General features: G+C 38.9%; 2 protein-coding genes across 2 annotated transcripts in view; both read left to right on the top strand.

Annotated features, from left to right (window-relative positions):
- AGBL4 (ATP/GTP binding protein-like 4) overlaps window positions 1-21,750 on the top strand; it is a 2,461,121-nt gene that overhangs the window by 1,400,298 nt on the left and 1,039,073 nt on the right. The window lies entirely within an intron of this gene.
- Window positions 10,860-12,800, top strand: LOC102830921 (neuronal regeneration-related protein-like). Its single transcript, XM_006839741.1, has one exon. It carries the CDS (start codon window positions 10,971-10,973, stop codon window positions 11,169-11,171), a length of 201 nt encoding a protein of 66 aa, XP_006839804.1. The 5' UTR covers window positions 10,860-10,970; the 3' UTR covers window positions 11,172-12,800.

Below are 21,750 nucleotides of genomic sequence, written 5' to 3'. Positions count from 1 at the left end.
TTTTTTTTTTTTTTTTAAACAATGCAAATCAAAGCCTTTCAAACTGCTTCTTAGGTATTTCTATTGTTGTTTCTTCCTTTGGAAAGTTTTCTCTCCCTTTATTTTCCTCACTTGTTTGGATCATCTTATAGTGTTTTCTTTTGTTCATATTATTTGCTATTGTCTACTTTCTCTGAGTTTAGAAGTGCTATTTTATTTATGTATGTATCTGCTTAATGAGTGTGTATTTGTTATTTTGCCCTGATTTTAGGTTTTGTTGTGCTATATCAGGTACGCATATACTGCTGATTGCTGCTCTAGCAGCATGGGCATGCTTATCACCTGTTGCCTGATGTAAAAGACACTGGCAGGTAGGGTGTCTGGGAGTGGGTGGGGTAGCTGTGGGCTGCCACTTGTTGTTGGTAAGTGGCAGAGAAGCATAAGATATGCTCACTGGGTGGATGTGGCAGCCAGCCTTTGACATGAGTGTGCTCACTGCTACTCACCCAGTGTTCAGGGTGGTGGTCAGGAGATGTAATAGGCAACTAGTTACAAGAGTGTATTCACTGTCACTTACCAGATGTGTTGGGCAGTGAGGGAGGGAGTATGGTAAGTGAGAAAGCTCTTTGCTGCTTGTCAGGTAGATGAATTGGGGAGGATGTGGTTGGCAACTAGTAGCGGTGGCATGCTCACTGCCATTCACCGTGTATTCTGGATGGCAAGCAGAAGGTGTAGCAGACAACTGGTGGCATGGGTACATTTACTGCTCCCTTGATGTACAAGGCAGCAGGTGAAGGTATGTGGCAAGTGACCAGGGGTGCAGGTGCACTCTCTGATGCTTGTCAGTTAGGTGGGGTGGCAGTCAGGGTGATGTGGTATGTTAATGGGAGCACTAGATTGAGTAGCTCTCTGCTACTCACCATTTGGATGTGGAGGTAGGCAGGTAGATGTGGTGGGAAACCAGTACTGGGTGATCTGGGTCATGTGAAAGCCCTCTACTATTCACAGGGTGGGCAGAGTTGCAGATAAGGGGTGTGGTGGGCAACTGATGGCACCTGCAAGCTCTTTGCCAATAACCAGGTTGGCAGGGCAGTAGCCAGGTTGATAGTTCCTAATATAGTCCCCAAGTGAGTGGGAAGTACACATGGAGGTTTATCCTACTAATCACCAGAATGGTGGGGGAGAGGAAATGTGGTCACAGAGCAAGGGTACTTGAACACTTTCCATTGGCAGAAGCCAGAAATTGGGACCTGGTTCTTACCAAGTGTTAAAAGAATTGGGATTTCCTGTAGTCTGATCAGGTTGGAGACCTCATGATGACACTGTATGGATGTATATTGTGGGTTCATCACCCATCTTAATGGTTTTGGAGCACTGTAGATGAGTTTTCTTGTGTTTTTATCTTGGCTCTCTCCCTGATCTATGAACACCAGACTACCTGAACTTCTCACTCTCCTTCCTGTATTTTCCCTCCTTATATCTGATCCATGTCTCACTCACCTTTCTTTATTCTAGGTAAGTCTACACAGTTTCTCTGTCTTCCAGTTGGATTTCTGTGAAGTTGCCATCCTATGTTTCTCATCCATAATTGTTGTTGGCTTTTGTCTCACAATGACCATTCTGTGTTGGTCTGGCTTCCAGGGTACCTCTGCTCCATATCTCTCCTTGTTTTCTGTTTTAGCTCAGTTTCTTCTAATTGGTGTTTGATACAGTTCTTCATCCTTCCATCTGATGATTAGAGTCTCAGGATTACCATCTGTGTCTGTATCAGTGGGATTCTCAGATCTTTGCTATAGAGAGACAACATGATATGTTTGCCTAAACCACCATCTTGGGTAGTCTCCTGAACAGCAAATACTAGGAATCAAAATTGATTTTTAAATTTTTTCTTAATTGTTAGATGCCTAAAGCTATCAGTGGGAGAGCTGAAGTGTGTCCCTGACTGAGCCTTTCCTGGGAAGGGTTAGGTTAAAGAAAGTCCTTCTTGCTGAAACCTTTCCATGCCCAACATCTCCAGTTCAGAAATACCCTTTGAACTCTCTGATCACCCTCATGTCATTTAGTCAGTGCAAGTCACAGTTAAACTATAGCCCTGGAAAGATGTTCTCAACCTGTGTCTTGAAACCGTTACCTTGACCAATGTATCATTCTGTATACACCTATTAGAATCCCTACTTCCTAGCTTACTGTTATATCTGCACCATACTCTTGCCCTTTAGGTATGATAAATGAGTGCACTCTTCTGGCATTTTCCTGTCCTCAAATTATATCTATTTTCACCTCTCAAGCTGCTATAGTACGGAGTCTAAGCCAACAGCCTCTAGGACCTTGTGCTATATTGTGTCTTCCATTTCCGGTTTGAATAGGCTACAGGGTCTTAGACATAACTCAGTTTCCTGTACTCTATGAACATTTCTGGATGAAATCTTCCTTTCTTATTCAGATACAACACATGCATGCTGATCTCTGTATGAGATTAACAGGCAGTGAAGATGGGTGTGTTGGCATATTATGTTTAATTCTTATGTTATTGTAATTGTTAAGTATTGTCGAGTTCGTTCTGACTCATAGTGACCCTGTATAGGGTTTCAGAGGAGTGACTGGTGGGTCGGAATCACTGACCTTGCAGTTAGTAGTCTAGCGCTTATTCTATAATGCTGATTTGAATTCTATAGCCACTGAAACATGCAGAGTGAAATGAAATATGGCAGTGAAACGAAATTAGTGACACAGGCATACTTCAAGCCTGCATCTCCTGCCTCCCAGACCTATGTTGCTCTGTCATAACAACACTACCTCTGTGTTTACACAGTCACTTTCATAACACACTGGATTTTTTTCAACCAGGTGGGATATTATATCCATTGTATTAGGAGGTCCGCGGTAGGAATACATCTAAGGAACAGACATGAAAGGCTTTTCTGTAAACCTAAAAGAAGCAACCTTGGTAAATTGTTGCCTAAAGCCACAGGCTTTCTAGTTACTTCCCCTTAGCACAGGGCCCTAAACAAATTCCCACTAGTCTTAGGACCTTCGTAAATAACCTCCTAAGGTTCCTGGTACATCACTGAGTCAGAACTCTGGTTTGCTTTTAAACTTTTAATTATAATATAAGATACAAACATGAAAGTGCACATATCACACATATAAACCCTGAAGAATTTTCACAATCTGCACATACCTATGTCCCCAGCACCCAGATCATGTAACAGAACATTACTAGAATTTCAGAAGCGTTTCCTGTGCTCTCCTAACCCAGAGATAGCCACTATCATCCTGACTTAATTTTTCTCTATTTTACATTTTATTTAAATTATATAATAAGTAATTTTATGTTTGGCTACTTTTACTCAGCATTATGTTTGTAAAATTAATCCATATAGTTGTTTATTCTCATTGTTATATTCTATGGAGTGCTGATGTGGCACGGTGGGTTAATGTGCCAGACTGCAAAGCCGTTTGAACTGCAATGTCGGTGGTTCAAGCTCACCAGCTGCTCCTCGGAAACCTTATACAGGTAGAAACTGACTCAGTAGCACTTAATAACAACAACATATAGTGTTCTACAATGCAAATATTTCATACTTTTTTTGCTCATATTATTGAAGGCATTTGGGTAGTTTCTGGTTTTGTATATTACAAATACTGCTATAGAATATTATTTTATGTGTGTATTGATGCATATATACTTCTGTGGATATATATCTAAGAGTAAAATTGTTCAGTTATTGGATTTGTATACTGTATTTCCTATTGCTGTTGTAACAAATTACCAGAAAATTAGTGGCTTAAAAGTGCACAGATTAATTCTCTTGCAGTTTGAAGGTCCTTGGTGGTGGTGGTGGATATGTCATCCAGTTACTTGCAACTCATAGTGACCCTGTATAATTTTACAGAAGAAGAAAGCCTCATTTTTCTCACATGGAGCAATTGGTATATTCAAACTGCTGACCTTGTGGTTAGCAGTTCAGCTCCTTAGTCACTCTACTGCCAGGGCTACCTATTGGAGGTCCTTAGTGAGGCTAAACTGACTTGATGGCACTTAACAACAATGGGGATGAAATCAAGACGGTCAGGTACCTTCTGGAGATTGCAGGGGAGAACCTGTTTTCTTGTTGTTGTTGTTTTCCAGTTTCTAGAGATGTATTCCTTGCTTTATTTAGCTCATGGCCCCTGCCTCCATCTTTCAACCCAGCAGTGTGACATCTTTAAATATCTGCTTACATATTTACATTACCTTCTCTCTTACTCCTGTAATTATATCAGGCCCACCCAAATTATCTAGGACAATAACCCCATCTCAATATCTCTTGCTTAATCACATCTTAAAAATCTCTTTACCATATAAGGTAACATTTATGCACACTTGGGATTAGGATATCCTTGGTGGCCATCATTCAGTTGACCACACATATGTTCCACTTTATGAATATTGTCAAATAATTTTCTAGAATCACTGCACTAGTTGTCACTGCTACCAACAATACATTAGTTGTTCTACATCTTCATCAACTTGTGGTCTATTCCAACCTGTTCATTTTATTAAAAGCTCTAGCGCATCATCTAGGTCACAAAACTCTAGGGAAGGTCACATTTTCTGTGCCCACATTTCTGCCAAAGTACCCTTCATTCTCTAAGCAATATTTCCTCTTTGTTGCTTTTTCTGTTTGAGAAGAATATGAAGAAATAAAGCAACCTCATCAATAGCATAAAACAGCATTGTACAAACACTGAAATGGACTATTTGATGAAAGGATAAAGTTTTGCCACTGAAGATATTCAATTGGAGGCCAGGTATACATTTGTAGGAAAGCTTTAGTGTAAAATTCAATCTTGAGTAGAGGTATTCTCTTAGAGAAAGCCAGGGATGTGGAGTTGTAGCATTTAGGTTATGGTTTTGACTTCTCTATTAGCAACAACAACTTACTATATAACCTTGAACAAATTATTTAACTTTTCAGCTTCCTTTTTTTTTTAATGGAAATATTACTAGCATTATGCATTAACTGTGATGGTCAAATGTTACCTTCTCCAAGTTACAAAGCCATACATATACCATTTGTGTAACATGGGGGTCATTAAAAACAAACACACTTAACTACTAATACTTTTACTATAGTTCTAACCACATTGTACTATCATGGCACATTTACTTACTGTCCTCATGAGACCACAAATTCTTTTAAGGCAGCTGTTTTGTGGAGTATGTTTTTTTGCTGTATGTACTGTGCTTAGCAGAGTAAATTGCACATTGCAGGTGTCTAATGAATGAATGGGTCTTATTTGACAGGGTACGTGTGAAAATCTAGTAAAATATTGGCTGTGAGAGAACTGTTTAAATTTAGGAACACTTTCAAGATTCACTTTGTTTTCTTGCCATTAATATCTTGATGATTCAGGCAGTAAGGCTCTGGGTCAGTCATAAGGAAGATCAGTGCTTCCTCATTTGGAAAGATGCTGGGAGCAGAGTGTTGTAAGACCCATCTGAACTGTTCTTTGAAGAGCATGGGGTGCTCTCTATAGGACATTGTTTCTGCTTCTCTGAAGAGCATTTCTAATTACTGGTGATAATTGGTTGCAATTTAAGGTCCTCAGGGCAATTTGTGGAGGTGCAAATTGCATTTAGGTTCTCCAGGATTTGATGTCCTTTCCCTTGATGTCTCATATCATGTATCTTTCTGTAATATCAGCACAGAAGGAGGAAAAGTTGCCTGAATGTGGCCCAAACCTGAAAGTCATCCCTACAAAGGAACTACTTTTTCATGCTCCTCTTCAAAGTGCCTTTCAGGAGGCCCCCTAGCCCAGCAGAGCAGTGTTCAGGGAAGTCAGGGGACACAGAGACTTCCACTGGTTCTATGAAAGTTTGAAGATTTTCTCTGTACTAAGTTAAATGCTACGATTGCAGAGTTGAGTAGCTGTAGGCCCTGAAACCGTATATCCTTGAGTTGTTCGCACTCTAGTAGTGAGTGGGAAAGGCATGAAAACAGACATTGCAAGGCCATCTGATAATGATGTTAAAAAGAGAAGCAACATGTCAACCACAGATACTAGTCTAGATGCTTTACGTTTGTTTTAGCTTCATCGTCTATCTAAAGTAGAACCAGTGGCCACTGAGTCAATCCTGATTCATGGTGACTCCATGTGTGTCAAAGTAGAACCGGGTGCCATTAAGATTTTCATTCGGTGATATTTTGTAAGTAGATTGCCAGATGTTTCTTCCAAGGTGTTTTCGGTGGATGCTGGCCTCCAATTTTCAACTAGCAAATGATTGGTGAATTGTTTGTGCTTCTCGGGGACTCTGTTGTAACCTTATTGTTGTTAAGTGCCGTTGAGTCAATTCTGACCCATAGTGAAACCATAGGGTTTCCAAAATGCAGCTGGTAAGTTTGAACCACTAACCTTGCAGTTAAAACGACTTTGTAATCTGACACATTAGCCCACAGTGGCACACCAGGACTCTGTTGCAATCTGATGCATTAGCCCATAGCGCCACATACCAGAGATTGTCATTATTTTCATTTTTTCAGATAGGAAGAATGAGGGTTAAGGAAAGAATTTGAAAGGTAGAGGCAAAGTCAGTGAGGTTACTGAAGTGAGGTGAAACACATAAGATCCACTAAGCCTAGAAAAAAAGACTATGTGTATAAACAGATAGATCGGTTATTGACCATACATATCACAATGAGCTTAAGAAAATGAGCCCAGCAAACTTGTTCTAGACTTGCCTCCTAGGTCCATCTGTGTCCTCAGTACATCATCCTTTATTGAGATTTTTTAATTCTGTTCAATTGTAAAATAGGTAGGTAAAGAAAGTTTAGGATTTGGAATCAAAAGATTCTGAACATTGGTTTCAAACCTAACCACTTAATATCTGATAACCAAGACCTATAGGTTATCAAGGCATTACTTCCACTGGCATGTAGTGGAGAGTTCTATCACATGCAATGTTTCCCATCATCTCACTATATTTTTGTTATGTTGAGTACCTCTTATAGATAAGCATCTATGACAGCTCACCTTAATCAAATTCTGGTTTGACTTTGATCTTGTCTCTTACCTATCAAAAATTGGAGTGGTGATAATACCTACAGTTGCTCCTAAATCTAACCTTCTCTTTTACTGCTAATTTCCCTAGAGCTGTTATACATGTGGACCCAATGGGAAGGGCCATTCATGGATTCATGGTTTAGAGTTTCCTATCCTCAACTCCTTTGATTGCTCCTTGAATTTTAGAGATGTTGGAAGTGGTTTCTCTTCTCTTAAGAAAACAAAAACAGTTGCTATCAAGTTGATTCTATCTCACGGCAACCCCATCTATGTCAGAATAGAACTGTGCTCCATAAGGTTTTCAATGGGTGGTGGGATTTGGGGGAATTAGGTTGCCAGACATTTCTTCTGAAGTACTTTGGGTGGTCTCAAGCCTCCAACCTTCCAGTTAGCACTAAGTACTTAATAATTTATACCATCCAAGGAAGGACTAGTATCTTTCATTTGAAGCATGAGGAACAACAGCAACAACAATAAAACAACTTTAATCTTTTTTTAAATCTCACTTTTCTGTGATAAGACTTAGAGAAATGTATTTTTTGGGGATAGAGGACTTGAACCTGTCTCATATTTAAATTCAAACCCAGAAGGGAAAACACTTCTGTGTGGCTATTTGCCGAAAAACTGACCTGGAGACAGTCAGACAGACATTGGTTTATTCTAACTGGGAAACTTGTTGACCAGAGACAGCAGACTTGCATCCAGTAGCAGCCAGCTGGACAGGCAAGATTCCGCATCAAGGGAGTAGACGGTGACCCTTTTATATTGAAGAGTAAACAAGTCTTGTGCGTCCAGCTGTGTGTGGGTGGTGTGCAGCTCAGGAGGGAAAGGGAGTCCTGAAGTACTGGGTTGTTTGCCCAGACACAGTGGATGAGATCATGAGGACAAGGTATTCTGATGGGCATAGCAGCATATGGGGGTGGGAGTGGGGGCAATGGCGGAAGGCAAAGTGGCAACATATACAAAAGTGTTGCTCAGCTTTTGCAACTACATCTGGTGCTTTGTCTTGGGGACTAAAGAAAGATGAGACAAGGTCCAGAGGAGAGGAATCAAAGGTCTACCTAAGGACTACCTTCAGGTTCTGTGTAGTAAGAGATGAAGGAAAGGAGATCATTTCTGAAAAAAGTTCTATTTAAGAATTAAAATGAACAAATAATGCTTCCTATTCCCTGACATTTTTCTGAGTGCCAAAAACTTTCTTAGCATTCTTACATATTTACCATAATCCTCAAAAAGCTGCATAAGATGCACTTTGTTTCATCCATTCTACAGATGACAAAACTGAGGCTGAGGCTTTCAGATACTTTATAAAATCACACAGCAAGCAAGCTGTATAGCTAAAATGTTAGTTTAGTTCCCTGTAACTCCAAAGTCCTTTTGACATGGTATGCTCTTTCTATTTCTATGGGATTAATCATCCCAGAATAAAATGATTTAAAGTTATTCCATATACCTTGAAAGTTTCCAAATCACAATCTTTTTTGTTTTTTTTTTAATGAGTTTTTTGTTTTACATTCCCTTGAGTTTTGAGGTAGTATGGAGTTAATGAATGAATTAAATAATTGATTAGACCCATTTTTCTATTAACATTATAACAGCACTTCCATTAATATGAAAATATGAGCGTGTCTCAGAGAAGGTTCCTTTGACATTATAATGACTGTATTAAAATTTCAAATATAATAATGAAATTCTAATTGTTTTAGAGAAACAATTTAAAAAGGCTATATATAAATACTCTTCAAAAACTATGGGATGTTCATGAAGTACCAAAAAGGAATTTTTAGAAACATTGATATGAAAAAAAAAATCACACACTTTTCATTAAATTGGAGTATAATTGCAAAATAATAATTTAAAAGACTCTTTTGTTTTGAGCATTATATTGAACAAAACAAGAGTTGACAGGTTAAAACATACAATGTAGCAATTTCAACAAAGAATTTTAATCCAGTTTCAGGCTTATTTAAAGCCCTTTGTGACCTTCTTTAAATGACTATCTCAGATATATTCGTCTCCTCTCTCCAACCTTTTGCATTTACTCTATCTTCTGCTCTACCCTCAGGCTGACCTGCATGGATCATATCAACATACCTCCTTCACCTATGGTTTCTATTAGGGTTCAAACAATCAGGGATGCTATCAAAAGATGTGGGAAGGGAAAGAAAAGTAAACTTGTGGTATTTATTTCTTCAGTTTCCTCCCTGAGCTGTCATACTGACTGACTATGTCTCTTGATTGAAAGTCATAGTTGCAGTAAACTTGGCCTTCTCTACACATTCTCCTCCAGGAAACACATGTCCCTTCTTACCTCTAGTTAATTAGTAGCCTCTGAAAACTATACCAGCCTTGAGAGTTTTTTCTACATTCTGCCTAAGAACTAGTTGCATAGATTTGCTCATAGTAACCTCTTGTGTGTCAGAGTAGAACTATCTCCCTAAAGTTTCATTGACTGATTTCTCAGAAGTAGATCATCAGGCCTTTCTTTCTAGACATCTTTGAGAGAACTTAAACCTTCACATTTTTGTTAGCAAACCATGTGGGTTAACTATTTGTACTAGTCAAGGACTCAGGATTCTGAACTCTGTACTTTGATAAACAGTCCCTGTTTTATATGGTCAAATTAACTAATTTAAACATACCATCTGGTATTCTGCCTGAACACTTTTAGCCTGTTTGTGGTGCTATATATGTTTTTCTTTTTGCCCCCCTCCCCATAAAATCATTGAATTGTTTGCATTTGAATAGCAAAACTAACTTTTAGATGAGTCCCATAATTTCCATTTAATTGTAGCAGGCCTAAATTGGGAATGATAGTTTCTCCAACCCAGATGGTCATGAGGACTAAAAACAAGCTGAAAAAAAGTACTTAGGACAATTTCGGCATATAGTAGATGCTCAGAAAATTCAATTTTTCTCTTCCCTTCTTTTCGAATTGCTTATATTTATCAAAGGAAAATAATTGATTTGGGGAAATTGTTAAAGCATGTCATTCTTTAGCAAAAATGACAGAGGCATAGAGTTGCTGGGCTGTTTAGGCAAGAGAAGAGAAGTCTCAGGGATACATGAGTGGTGTTTCAGACAAGCTAAGAGTAGTCGTGAGAAAGAATGATCATACTTACTTGAGTAAACTCCAGGGGCTGAGCTTGTACTAGTGAGTGAATGCTATGATTAGAGAGGTTTTATATTGATGGATAGAATAGCTTTCTTAGCCTTAATGGAGGCAAAAAAAAAAATTACACTGGTTGCCACAGAAAGCCCCCTGAGCTGTCTTGTACTAGAGTTGTTTAAGTCTAGCTTCAGTGCTACTTAACAGGGAATGTAATTCTGGGAACTAAAATCAAAACCAAGATGGAAGACTGGAGAGTCCATCCCTTCACATATAAGACTCATCTACACTATTTTTAAAGAAGGAATCAACTACCTGGGCAAGATTACTGAGTGGTGCTCTTACTGCAAAGCTAGATTTTCAAAGTGAGCCTGATCCTTGGTCAACGCACTTATTATTAGAACTGAACTCTCCATCATCCATTCCAAAGGACATAAAAGTGGCCTTGTAAACTTGAGCTTGCCTTTCTCCAAGTGTATCCCTCGCTATCCTACCACCTCACCTTGGTATCCATATCTATTTTCATTTCATAATAAATTCAATTCATAACAAATTATTTTCATTAATTCAATATTATATTTAAAATATATTTGCACCAGTTATGTGCCAGGCCTTGTGCTGGACTCTGGAGAAATAGCATTCAGTCAAATATTTATTGAGTACTTACTATGTTGTATATCCTGAGGATAAAGAATGATCAAAATGGAATAGGCCTGATTTTGTGTTTCAGGTGTAGAGAGGAGAGAGAGTGAACAGGGAGCGGGGCTTTTGTCTGTTGGTCTCCTTGGACTGAAGAGAGGGAGGGTGCAAGCCCAAGACTGTTAAGATTCTCAAAATGGTGTACCCAGACCTGTTGGTCTGGGTCAATAAAGAGCCATTTCCAAACAACATGGAGGGAAGGCTTCACAAGGGGAGACTTCCTGTCCCCAAAGAAGTGAATCGGAAGAAGGGTGAAGAGAATGCGGCTGCCTGCTTGACTCCACTTGGCAACAGTGAACTCCTTCCCCAGAGAATCAATTACCTCTATTCTTTTTAATCATAACACCTCCATTTGTATTACATCTGGTGTATGGGTATTGATGAGATCATGGTATCATATATGGGATTTTTTTCTGTGTAAATCATCAAGTATAAGAAGAAACTATGGGACTCTGAGCCTTGCTTTAGAGATTTTACAGTGGACAAATAGGTATCATCAAACCAGTTTTTAATCATTCTGACTCAAGTGAAAATGCTCAGAATTTCACACTGTGAATCCACGTTTACAATCCCTACAGGTGGGCCTTCAGGCCTGGTTCGCTACAACAATGTCTTCCATAACTCAAATTCCCTCTGCTCTCACATAACCGGTCCACTTCTGCCTTTTCACTCACACAGCTCCCGACTGCTTCAGGCAGAGGCTGAGAGTCCCCCTATTTTTTTTTTTTTTTTTCATTTAGATGTAACAAACCTAGTAGTTTTTGTTCATCAATTGTCTGTATATCTCTATATTTTATCCATGTACTCTTTTGATGTATAGAAGTAGTTTGAAACTCATTGTTTCCTTGTGGTAAGTGACCGAGATGCTGCCACAGGACCTGAGACACTGATGAATGGTGCTATTTTGGACTTTCAACATGCTCCTTGGCGAGGTAGCTCTGATGGAGTTATTTTTTATTTCCATGTTCTAAGAAGGTGTTGGTACTTTGTTTCCCTGAATGTTGTTCTCTAGACTGGATTGACTTGTTTTCCTTGTGTCTTCAGTGTGGCTTTCTTCTTCAGTGTTGTAGGTTGAGTAAATGCTACCAGAGAGTGTAAGAGACGATGTCTCATGGGTTGGCACTCTTAAACGTGCAATCGCTGTAGCGGGAGCAATCACAAAACTGTAATTTATTTACCAAATCTCCTTCTTTCTGTAGCCTCGCCTGCCTAACTTAGAGAAAGAAAAGCAATAATTTTACAGGCATGTTTAGGTGTCTCACTGGGTTCTTTTTGTCTGAAAGGATACTTGACAAAGGGGCAAACTCTTTTTGACAAATGATCTCTGAAAAAATAATCCAAAAAAAACTGGCATCTTTGTAGGAATATGAAAATTACTACTTCCCCAAAAGTAAGTTGGAAAAATAACTTTATAAATTAAAATTTTTAAAAAGGCAGAGCACTCTTTTTTGGCATATTTAATAAGCAAGGTGTAGAGTTTACATTTTTGTCCTTGCTCCCAATGAAATGGATAAGCAAAAATAAAATAAGAAAATACCATCAACTCATGGAATGTTGTTGTGTTAGCCAGTCTGAAAGCCCACCTTAATTTTTATATGACTGTCCTTTAGCTTTTCCTTTGACAGGACAGGCCCTGCGCTGAACTGTCTGCTTCTGACTGTTAAACACCCATGATGCATGCTCTGCACTTCTTCGTTCTTTCCTCGCTCCCCCATTGGACTGAGTTTCTTGTGCATTGCTCCCCACCCTCCTTTGAATAGGTATATCAGCTGTGTAAATAGAACAAGAAAACAGTATTCTGCATCTGTGGCATTTAAGTAGAATTGCAGTTGTGTACTGCTGAAAACGCAGGCTTTTGTAATCTGTGATCTTTACGATGCACTCACGACAAGTACCCAATGTATTTTAGCTATTTTAATAGGATTTGTTCAATAAAGATGCAAGCTGTAAGGTAAAAAAAAAAAAATGGAATAGGCCTTTGCTTTTATGAAGATTTCTATTAAATGGGAGAAATAATGAGGTACATAATAAGTAAACTTAAACTATAATATTAGGTATGGAATATTTTTGTTGTTAACTGCTATTGGGTTGATTCTGACTCATAGTGACCTTGCATAGGGATTCCAAGTAGTAGATGATGGGCTTGAACTGCAGACCTTGTGGGTTACAGTCCAGTGTTAACTACAGTGCCATACCAGGAGTCCTTGGTATGGAATAAAGGATGTAAAAAACAGTAAGGCAGTGTGGAGAAATAGGAAATTATGGAAGGGGTGTGTTCTTGATAGTGTAGAACAATTGAGCAACATTCTGAATGAGATAAGCGAATAAGCTATATTAACATAGAGAGTGGACTATTCCAGACAGAGGAAATAGTGTGGAATAAGGCCTAGAGATGAGAACAAGCTTGGCTTATTTGAAGACCAATGAGAAGAACTGAGCAGAGTAAGCAAGTATTAATAGTCGGATCATGTAGAACTTTGTAGTCTGTGGTATGGACTTTCAATTTAGTTCTAAACTTAATGTGAAGCCACTGGAAGACTTTCAGCAAGGGAAGTGATATTGACTTGATTTATATGTTAAAAGCATCACTTTTGCTAAGGGAATAAGGAAAGGGGAAAAAAGCATTAACGAAGACAGGAAACTCAGTTACAAGATTGCTTCAGTGGTCCAAGAGAAAGATGAAGAAGGCTCAGGCAGGAAAGGTTGAAGAAGTGCGCCACAATAGCCCAGGAGATAAAAGGTAGCTTAAGGAAGACCAGCAAGGAAGCAACTGAAGTGGTCTATGAGAAAGTTGGCAGAGCTTTGGGGCTAGAGATACAGTGCTGACAAGTGGATGGATTCAAGATATATTTCTAAGGGAGGGTCAAAAGGAATTGCTTGTGGATTTAATGTGGGGTTTAAGAGAAAGGAAAGAACTAAGGTTGACTTCTAGGTCTTTGGTTTGAATGACTGGTTAATGCAGTGAAGGAAGAAAATCGAGAATTCTGCTTTAGACATGCTAGATTTGAAATGCCCATATGTAGTGATTATGAGTTGGGCTATTAACCTGAAGGTCAGCAGTTTGAAACTACCAGGAGAAAGATGAGACTTTCTGCTCCCATAAAAATTTACAGCCTCTGAAACCTTATGCAGGGTCACTGTGAGTTGGAACCAACTCCACAGCACATAATCACTACCAGTGAATATCTGTTAAGCATTGGGCTGCTAACTGAAGGGTGGGGAGTTTGAACCTACAGACACTCTACTGAAGAAAGATGAGGCAATCTGGTGGCATAAAGATTTACCACCTTGGAAACCCTATGGAGCAAGTCTACTTTGACCTATAGGGTCACTGTGAGTCAGAATCAACTATGAAAGCGAAGTGTGAGTGGACATTTATAAGTATATAACTCTGAAATGCAAGAAAAAGGTAGGGTATGAGGTATAAACTCAGAAGTAAGCAACATATAACTAGATTTTGAAGTTCCATGATTGAATCAAGGCATAGAACAAAGTACAGAATACATTCTGGACCTTAACAAGCTCTTAGTCCCTAATAATCTGTGAAGCCCATTTAATTTCACTGTTTCTGTAAGATGTGGTACAGGGTGTTGATCAGGAGACAATGTTGTCTCAGGTTACCTGCTTAGGCTTAGAATCAAACACATCAGGATTTTTTTTAAATAGCATTATATTTTTGTTGTTGAGAATGTACACTGAAGAACACAAACCAATTCAACCATGTCTACATGTACATTCATTCATGGCACTGATTATATTCTTCAAATTGTACAATCTCACCCCTCTTTTCCTAGTTGTCTCTCTCTCTAGTCAATGTTAACTCACTGTCCCCCAACTTTCATGTGGCTGTTACCGATTTTACACACATACACATACATGACAGGGCTTGAAAAATTCATGGAAAATTAGCATGATCTGATCATGGAATTTCCCCATGAACTTTTTTTTTTTTTTAAAGATTTATTGTGAATTGAGTGAAAGTTTACAGGGCAGGTCATTAGTTTTACATTCAACAAATCATATAGTTTCATTACAATGATTATAGTCCCCTCCATGTACCATCAGTTAACAGTATTTAGTTCTATTCGTTTTAGCTATTTTTTGTGTGTTTTTTTAAACACTCAGGCATATATAATAATTTAAACCATCAAAGGGCACATTCTGCAAGTCTGCCTCCTGACTACCAGCTCTCAGTCCCTCTCTTTCCATGAACCTAGAGTCCTCTCTCCATGTCCCCATCTCTGGTGTCACTGCTCCTCTGAATAAGGTCCCACATTCTGACTGTGCTCTTCTCCCTTGATGGGTCTAGGGTCCTCTGTTTCTGGACTATAAGATTAACTATTCCCCCCTTTTTATTACAAAACTTCTACATTTACAATTATGACAGTCACAATTAGTCATGATAACAATTACTCACTGTTGAATCATAAGACTCTTATACCCTCTCTTTTAACCAGACCCATCTAGAAAAGATGAAAACTATTCAGTGGGGACTCTTTCTCCCCCACCTTCCCACACATACTCTTAAACTAAACTCCCTCTTGAAACCTTGTAAGCCAGTCACTTTGTGCCTTTATTACCCCTCATTTTAGATAGCCAATATCTAGGTTGCCCGTCCCTATCTACCCTGTATACAGAGGGGATAGCATTGACACTTGATGTGAAGACTCCATCCCTCTCTGTTGGTATTTTGAGCTACTACCTGCATGAATATCTTTAAAAGTGCACAATGTGCAAGGCAAATTTTCTTTACTAATTAAACTAAACTAAGGAACTCTTGTGGCATAGATGATGGTACATTGAGCAACTAACTGCAAGATAAGCAGCTCAAACCCATCAGTGGCTCTGTGGTAAAAAAAAGTGAGGCTTTCCGCTCCTGGAAACATTAAACATTTTAATGTTTCAGAAGCCTAACTTTTTACACAGGAAAGCTACCAATCGGAATTGACTAGATAGTATATCACTACCACCACTATCACCATTGTTTGAAAGCTTCAGGGGATATTTTTGAATTAAGGTTAAAGATTACCTTAAGACAATAGTTTCAAAGGTTCACCCAGATTCCATGGCTTTAGAATGCCTTGATTCCATAGACTTCGATATTACCTTCTTGTCTCATAGCAAAAGAAGCAGTTGTTCATGAAGACAACTATTTCTTCCTCTTATTCTTAACTTACCTTCTTCTGTTGCTTCAGGTGAATAGAGACCATTAAAATAACCACCAAACACATGAAAAAAGCTCAAGTCACTAGCCATCACAGAGATACAAATCAAAATTACAATGAAATACTATTTCCTTCTACTAGAATTTTTTTTTTAAGTTTTTATTGTGCATTATGTGTTAGTTTATATGGGTGAACATTATCTTTACATTCATCCTATCTTATTTTGTTTCATTGCAATGATCACAATCCCCTGCATGCATCATCAAATAACCAAAGGGTACATCCCACATGCCTGCCCCCTGGCCGCCAGCACACAGCCCCTCTCCCTCCCTGAGTCCAGAGTCCACAGCCACGCCTTCTGTCCACGTCATCATCTCTGCCTCCATCCCTAGTGTCACTGCCTCTCTGAACAGGGTCTGGCACTTAGATTTTCTCACTTGATGGTTCCAGGGATCTCCTCTCCTAGAGTGCAAAACCAGCCACTTCCCTCCTTTTGTTACCAAACATTTACATTTACCTTTCCAACACTCACTGTCAGACCTGATAGCAATCATTCCCTATTGAACCACAGGAGTCTTTTCCCCTTCTCCTGTTATCAACCCCATCTAGACAGGTTGGAAACAACTCAGTGGAGATTCTACCTTTCCATATCCTCTGGAGCTAGGTTCCCTATTGAAAGCTTGTAAGCCAGTCACTTCTTGCCTTTGTAGTACCCCCATTTTGTGCAGTCAATGGATCTCTGTCGACCCTGTGTACCAAGGGTGTGGGAATCATCCTTACAGTAAAGATTTGTCTGTTCCTGTGTCATACTGCATCCACAAGCATAGGTCAAATTCATCCAATTGTAGTGGGTTACTCTTCCCCCGCCCCCCTTCTTTCTTCCTCTAGTCTTGTTCTGATCATCCAGGCATTGATGTCAGGTCAAATGGGTACTATCTGCAAGTGTGGGTGATCTTGTGCCTCTCCCCTCACTTCATATCTTATCATATCCGTTCTAGTCCTCTGGGGCCATGTCCCTGCCCCTGAGCCCAGGAGTCCCCAGGTCTCCTCATACTGCTGGTTAACAAGGTCTTAATTGTCTATTGAATGTGGTTGGACTTAGTTCACAACTTCATTGCTGTTTTCTCCCCACTTTATCTTATCAGTGACCAATGTGGTCAGCAGCAGGACCACATGCCTGCTAGTGTATTCCATTTGAGTTTCAGTCTTGGAAGGGGATTTGCCTTGAGGGGACCTGACAACTTGCCTCGATGGCTCCCTGGGGAACAACTTGCTTGTTCTTGTAGTAGTCAATTGGACTGTTGTTACTGTTTTTTATTTTTCCTGCTTGTCTTTCTTTCAAGAAGTATCTATCTTCTGTTCTAGTTGCTCCAGACCGGTCTGCTTGTCTTTTCAAGTGGAAATGTCCTACCTCAGAGGATACTAGATGAATATCAGGATTCCACCTATGGTCTTGTGCAATGCAAAGGCTTTGCAAGGAGAATCCTTCACTGGGCAAGTTCTAACCCCACTTTAGGTATTCCAATCAGATACAGGCTGAAGACAGACTTACAAACTTTCTCTGGTGATGTTTCTGGCTATTCCTCTCTCACCCCTTCAGGTGTCTATTTTGCAATAGTAGGCAAGGAAGCCAAGATTCAACAGATAGCCAAGTATCTTAATATCATTTCCCCACTTTTACCCTTTTAAAACATGCCTCAATCTTTGTATCCATGAGCCCTGTTGTTCCACAGTTGTGCTTGCATCGTTATTTACCTCTCTCTTATTTAGCCCAGGTAAACCTACCTAGCTATTCTCCCATCGCCTTGTTTTTCCTTTCCCCTTCCCCTTCTAGTGTATGCCCCTCCAGCACCCAAACTATCCTGTGTTTATTCCCTACCCTGTGCTCCACTATTCTGTGCTTATTCCCTATCCTATGCTCCACCATCACCTCCCTCCCCTTACCCTACCCCATACACCCTGCTAACCAAAAAAATAAAATAAAAGATAACCCCCCCCCTTTTAGTGTGGATGCTTTTTCTTAATATTTTACAATAATGGTCTTATGAAGTATTTCTCCTGTTGTGACTGACTGATTTCACTCAGCAAATGTTCTCAAGGTTCATCCATGTTATGCAATGGTTTGCTGCTTCCTTTTTATTCTTCAGGGCAGCATAATATACCATTGTGTGTATGTACCAAAGTTTGCTTATCCATTCTTCCATAGATGGGCACTTAGGCTGTCTCCATCTTTTTGCTATTGTAAATAGTGCTGCTATGAACATTGGTGTGCATATATCTACTCGTGTTATGGCTCGTATTTCTTGTGGGTAAATACCAAGTAGAGGAATTGTTGGACAGTGAATAAGGAAGACTGTAGAAGAATTGATGCCTTTGAATTATGGTGTTGGAGGAGAATACTAAAAGTGCCATGGGCTGCTAAAAGAACCAGTAGATCTGTTTTGGAAGAATTGCAGCCAGAGTGCTCCTTAGAGGCCAATGTGGCTAAACTTTGTCTCTCATACTTTGGACATATTGTAAGGAGGAAACAGTCGCTGGAGAAGGATATCATGTTTGGTAAGATGGAGGGTCAGAGAAAAAGAGGAAGACCCCCAACGAGATGGATTGGCCAGGTGTCAGCATCGATGGACTCAAGTGTGGCAACAGTAGTGAAGTTGGCCCAGGATTGGACATTGTTTCGTTCTGCTGTGCATAACGTTGCTATGAATTGGTGCCAGCTCAATGGCACCTAACAACAACAAAGGTATTTCTATTTCCAACCTTCTGAGGCAGCGCCATATTGCTGGTGTGAGATGACATCTCATTGTTGTTTAGGTTTGCATCTCTGTAATGGCAAGTGATCGTGAATATTTCTTCTTGTGTTTGTTGGATGCCCAGATCTCTTCCTTCGTGAAGTGTCTATTCATATCCTGTGCCCATTTTTTAATTGGGTTATTTGTCCTTTTCATGTAGAGGTGTTGTAGGTTCCTAAATGTTTTGGAAATTAGTCCCTTGTCTGATGTGTTGTTCCAAAAGATTTTTTCCCCTTTTTGTGGATTCCTTTCTTACTCTTTTGATGAAGTCTTTTGATGCCATAAGTTTTTAATTTTTAGTATGTCCCATTGATCTATTTTTACTTTTGTTTGTATAATTTTCAAAATATTTGTAGTCTGTGTATGCCCTGTATTAGAACGATCACATTTGTCCTTATTTTTTCATTGATGGCCTTTATAATTCTGGGATTCACATTTAGGTCTTTAATCCATGCTGAGTTGGTTATTGTATAAGGCATGAGGTAAAGTCTTCTTTGAGTCTTTTGTATATTGCTTTCCAATTCATACAACACCATCTGTTAAAGAGACTATCTCCTCCCCATGCAATATACTTAGGTACTTTGTTTAAAATCAGTTGGCAGTATGTGGATGGGTTAATTTCTGGATTCTCAATTTTATTCCATTGATCAATGTATCTTTCATTATGCCAGTACCAGGATGTTTTGAACACTAAAGCCATATAGTAAATTTTGAAATCAGGGATTGAGAGGCTTCCCACCTTGTTCTTCTTAAGCAGTGCTTTGCTTATCCTGGGTCCCTTTCCTTTACTTATGAAGTTTGTAATTGGTTTTCCCATCTCTTTGAAGAATGTTATTGGAATCTGGATTGGGATTGCATTATATGTGTAAATTGCTTTGGGCAGTATTGACATTTTTCACAATGTTAAGTCTTCCTATCCAGGAGCATGGTATATCCTTCCATTTTTGCAAGTCTCTTGGTTCCTTTTAGTGGTGTTCTGTAGTTTTCTTTGTATAGGCCCTTTGTTTCTCTGGTTACATTTATTCCTAGATATTTCATCCTTTGGGTGGCTTTTGTAAATGGTATTGTTTTCCTAATGTCCTTTTCAGCACTGTCATTATTGGTATAAAGGGAATCCAACTGATTTTTAGATGTTGATCTTATACCCTGCCACTTTGCTGAATCCTCCAATGAGATCTAGTAGCTTTTTTACTGAGTCTTTGGGGTTTTCTATATATAGGCCCATATCGTCTGCAAATAGAGAGCATTTTGCTTCTTCTTTGACAATTCGGATGCCTTTGATTTCCCTATCTTGCCGTATAGCTCTGGCTAAAACTTCCAAAACAATATTGAACAAGAGTGATGACAAAGGGCATCCTTGTCTGGTTCGTATTCACAGAGGGAAGGCTTTCAGTTTCTCTTCATTGAGAGTAATGTAGGCTGTTGGTATTGTATATATGCTCTTAATTATGTTGAGGAATTTCCTTTCAACCTATTTTCTTGAGTGTTTTTATCAGGAATGGATGTTGGATTTTGTCAAATGCCTTTTCTGCATTAATCGATATGATCATGTAAGTTTTTTTTTTCTTTTTTCTTGTTTATATGGTGCATTACATTGATTGTTTTTCTGATGTTGAACCATCCTTGCATCCCTGATAAGAATACTACTGAATCATGATGTATTATTTTTTGATGTGCTGCTGGATTCTGTTGGCTAGGATTTTGTCAGGAATTTTTGCATCTATGTTCATAAGGGATATTGGTCTACAGTTTTCTTTCTTAGTGACATCCTTCCCTGGTTTTGGTATGAGGGTTATGCTTGCTGCTTGCTTCCTAAAATGTATTAGGAAGTTTTCCATCCTCCTCTATATTCTGGAATAATTTGAATAGAATTGGTAACAACTCTTCTCTGAATATCTGGTAGAACTCACCAGTGAAGCCATCTGGACCTGGACTTCTTTGGATGGGAGTTTTTTGATGACAGGATCAATTGCTTCTATTGTTATGGTTCTGTTCAAGTCTTCTACTTCACTCTGCGTGTTTAAGTAGGTTGTGTTTTTCTGAAAATCTATCCATCTCTTCTAAGTTTTCAAATTTGTTGGAGTACAACTCTTCATAGTATTCTGTTATTATCTTTTTGATTCCTTTGGTTCTGTTGTGACATCGCATGTGTGGTTTCTAATGTGTGTTATTTGTGTCTTTGCCCTCTTTTCTTTTGTGAGGTTTGCTAATGGCTTGTCAATTTTGTTAATCCTTTCAAAGAACCAGCTTTTTGTCCTGTTGATTCTTTCTATAGTTTTTCTGTTTTCTATGTCATTTATTTCTGCTCTGATGTTTATTATTATTTTTCTATTAGTGATTGTAGGTGCCGTCTGTTGGTCTGTTTCTAGTTACTGGAGATGCTGTGTTAATGTATTAATTTTGAATCTTTCATCATTTTGGTTGTGTGCATTTATCTCAATAAATTGTCCTCTCAGCACCACTTTCTTCGTGTCCCATAGATTTTGGTGTGTTGTGCTTTTGTTCTCATTTGTTTCTAGGATCTTTCTGAATTCATGTTTCATTTCTTCTATTATCCAGTCGCTCTTCAGCAAGGTATTATTCAGTTTCCATATACTAAATTTTATTTCCTTGGTCTTCTTATTGTTGATTTTTAATTATATGGCATTGTGGTCTGAGAAGATGCTTTGTAGTATTTGGATGTTTGTAAATTTATGGAGGCTTGCTTTGTGATCTAACACCTGGTCACTTCTGTAGAATGTTCCATGTGCAGTGGAAAAGAATGTGTATTGTGCTGTTATTGTGTTTAATGCTTGGTACATGTCTACGAGGTCAAGTTGGTTGATTGTGCTGTTTAGTACCTCTGTAGCTTTGTCGAGTTTCTTTCTGGTTGTTCTATCCCTTTTCAAAAGTGGTATATTAAAATTTCCCACTATAATTGTAGATTTATCTATTACTTTCTTCAATTATACTACAGTTT

The sequence above is a fragment of the Chrysochloris asiatica genome, unplaced genomic scaffold (genome assembly GCF_000296735.1).
Source record: "Chrysochloris asiatica unplaced genomic scaffold, ChrAsi1.0 scaffold00026, whole genome shotgun sequence".
In the NCBI taxonomy this organism is placed as follows: Eukaryota; Metazoa; Chordata; class Mammalia; order Afrosoricida; family Chrysochloridae; genus Chrysochloris; species Chrysochloris asiatica.
Note: the sequence above shows the minus strand (reverse complement) of the source record. Positions and strands in the feature narration are given on the sequence as shown.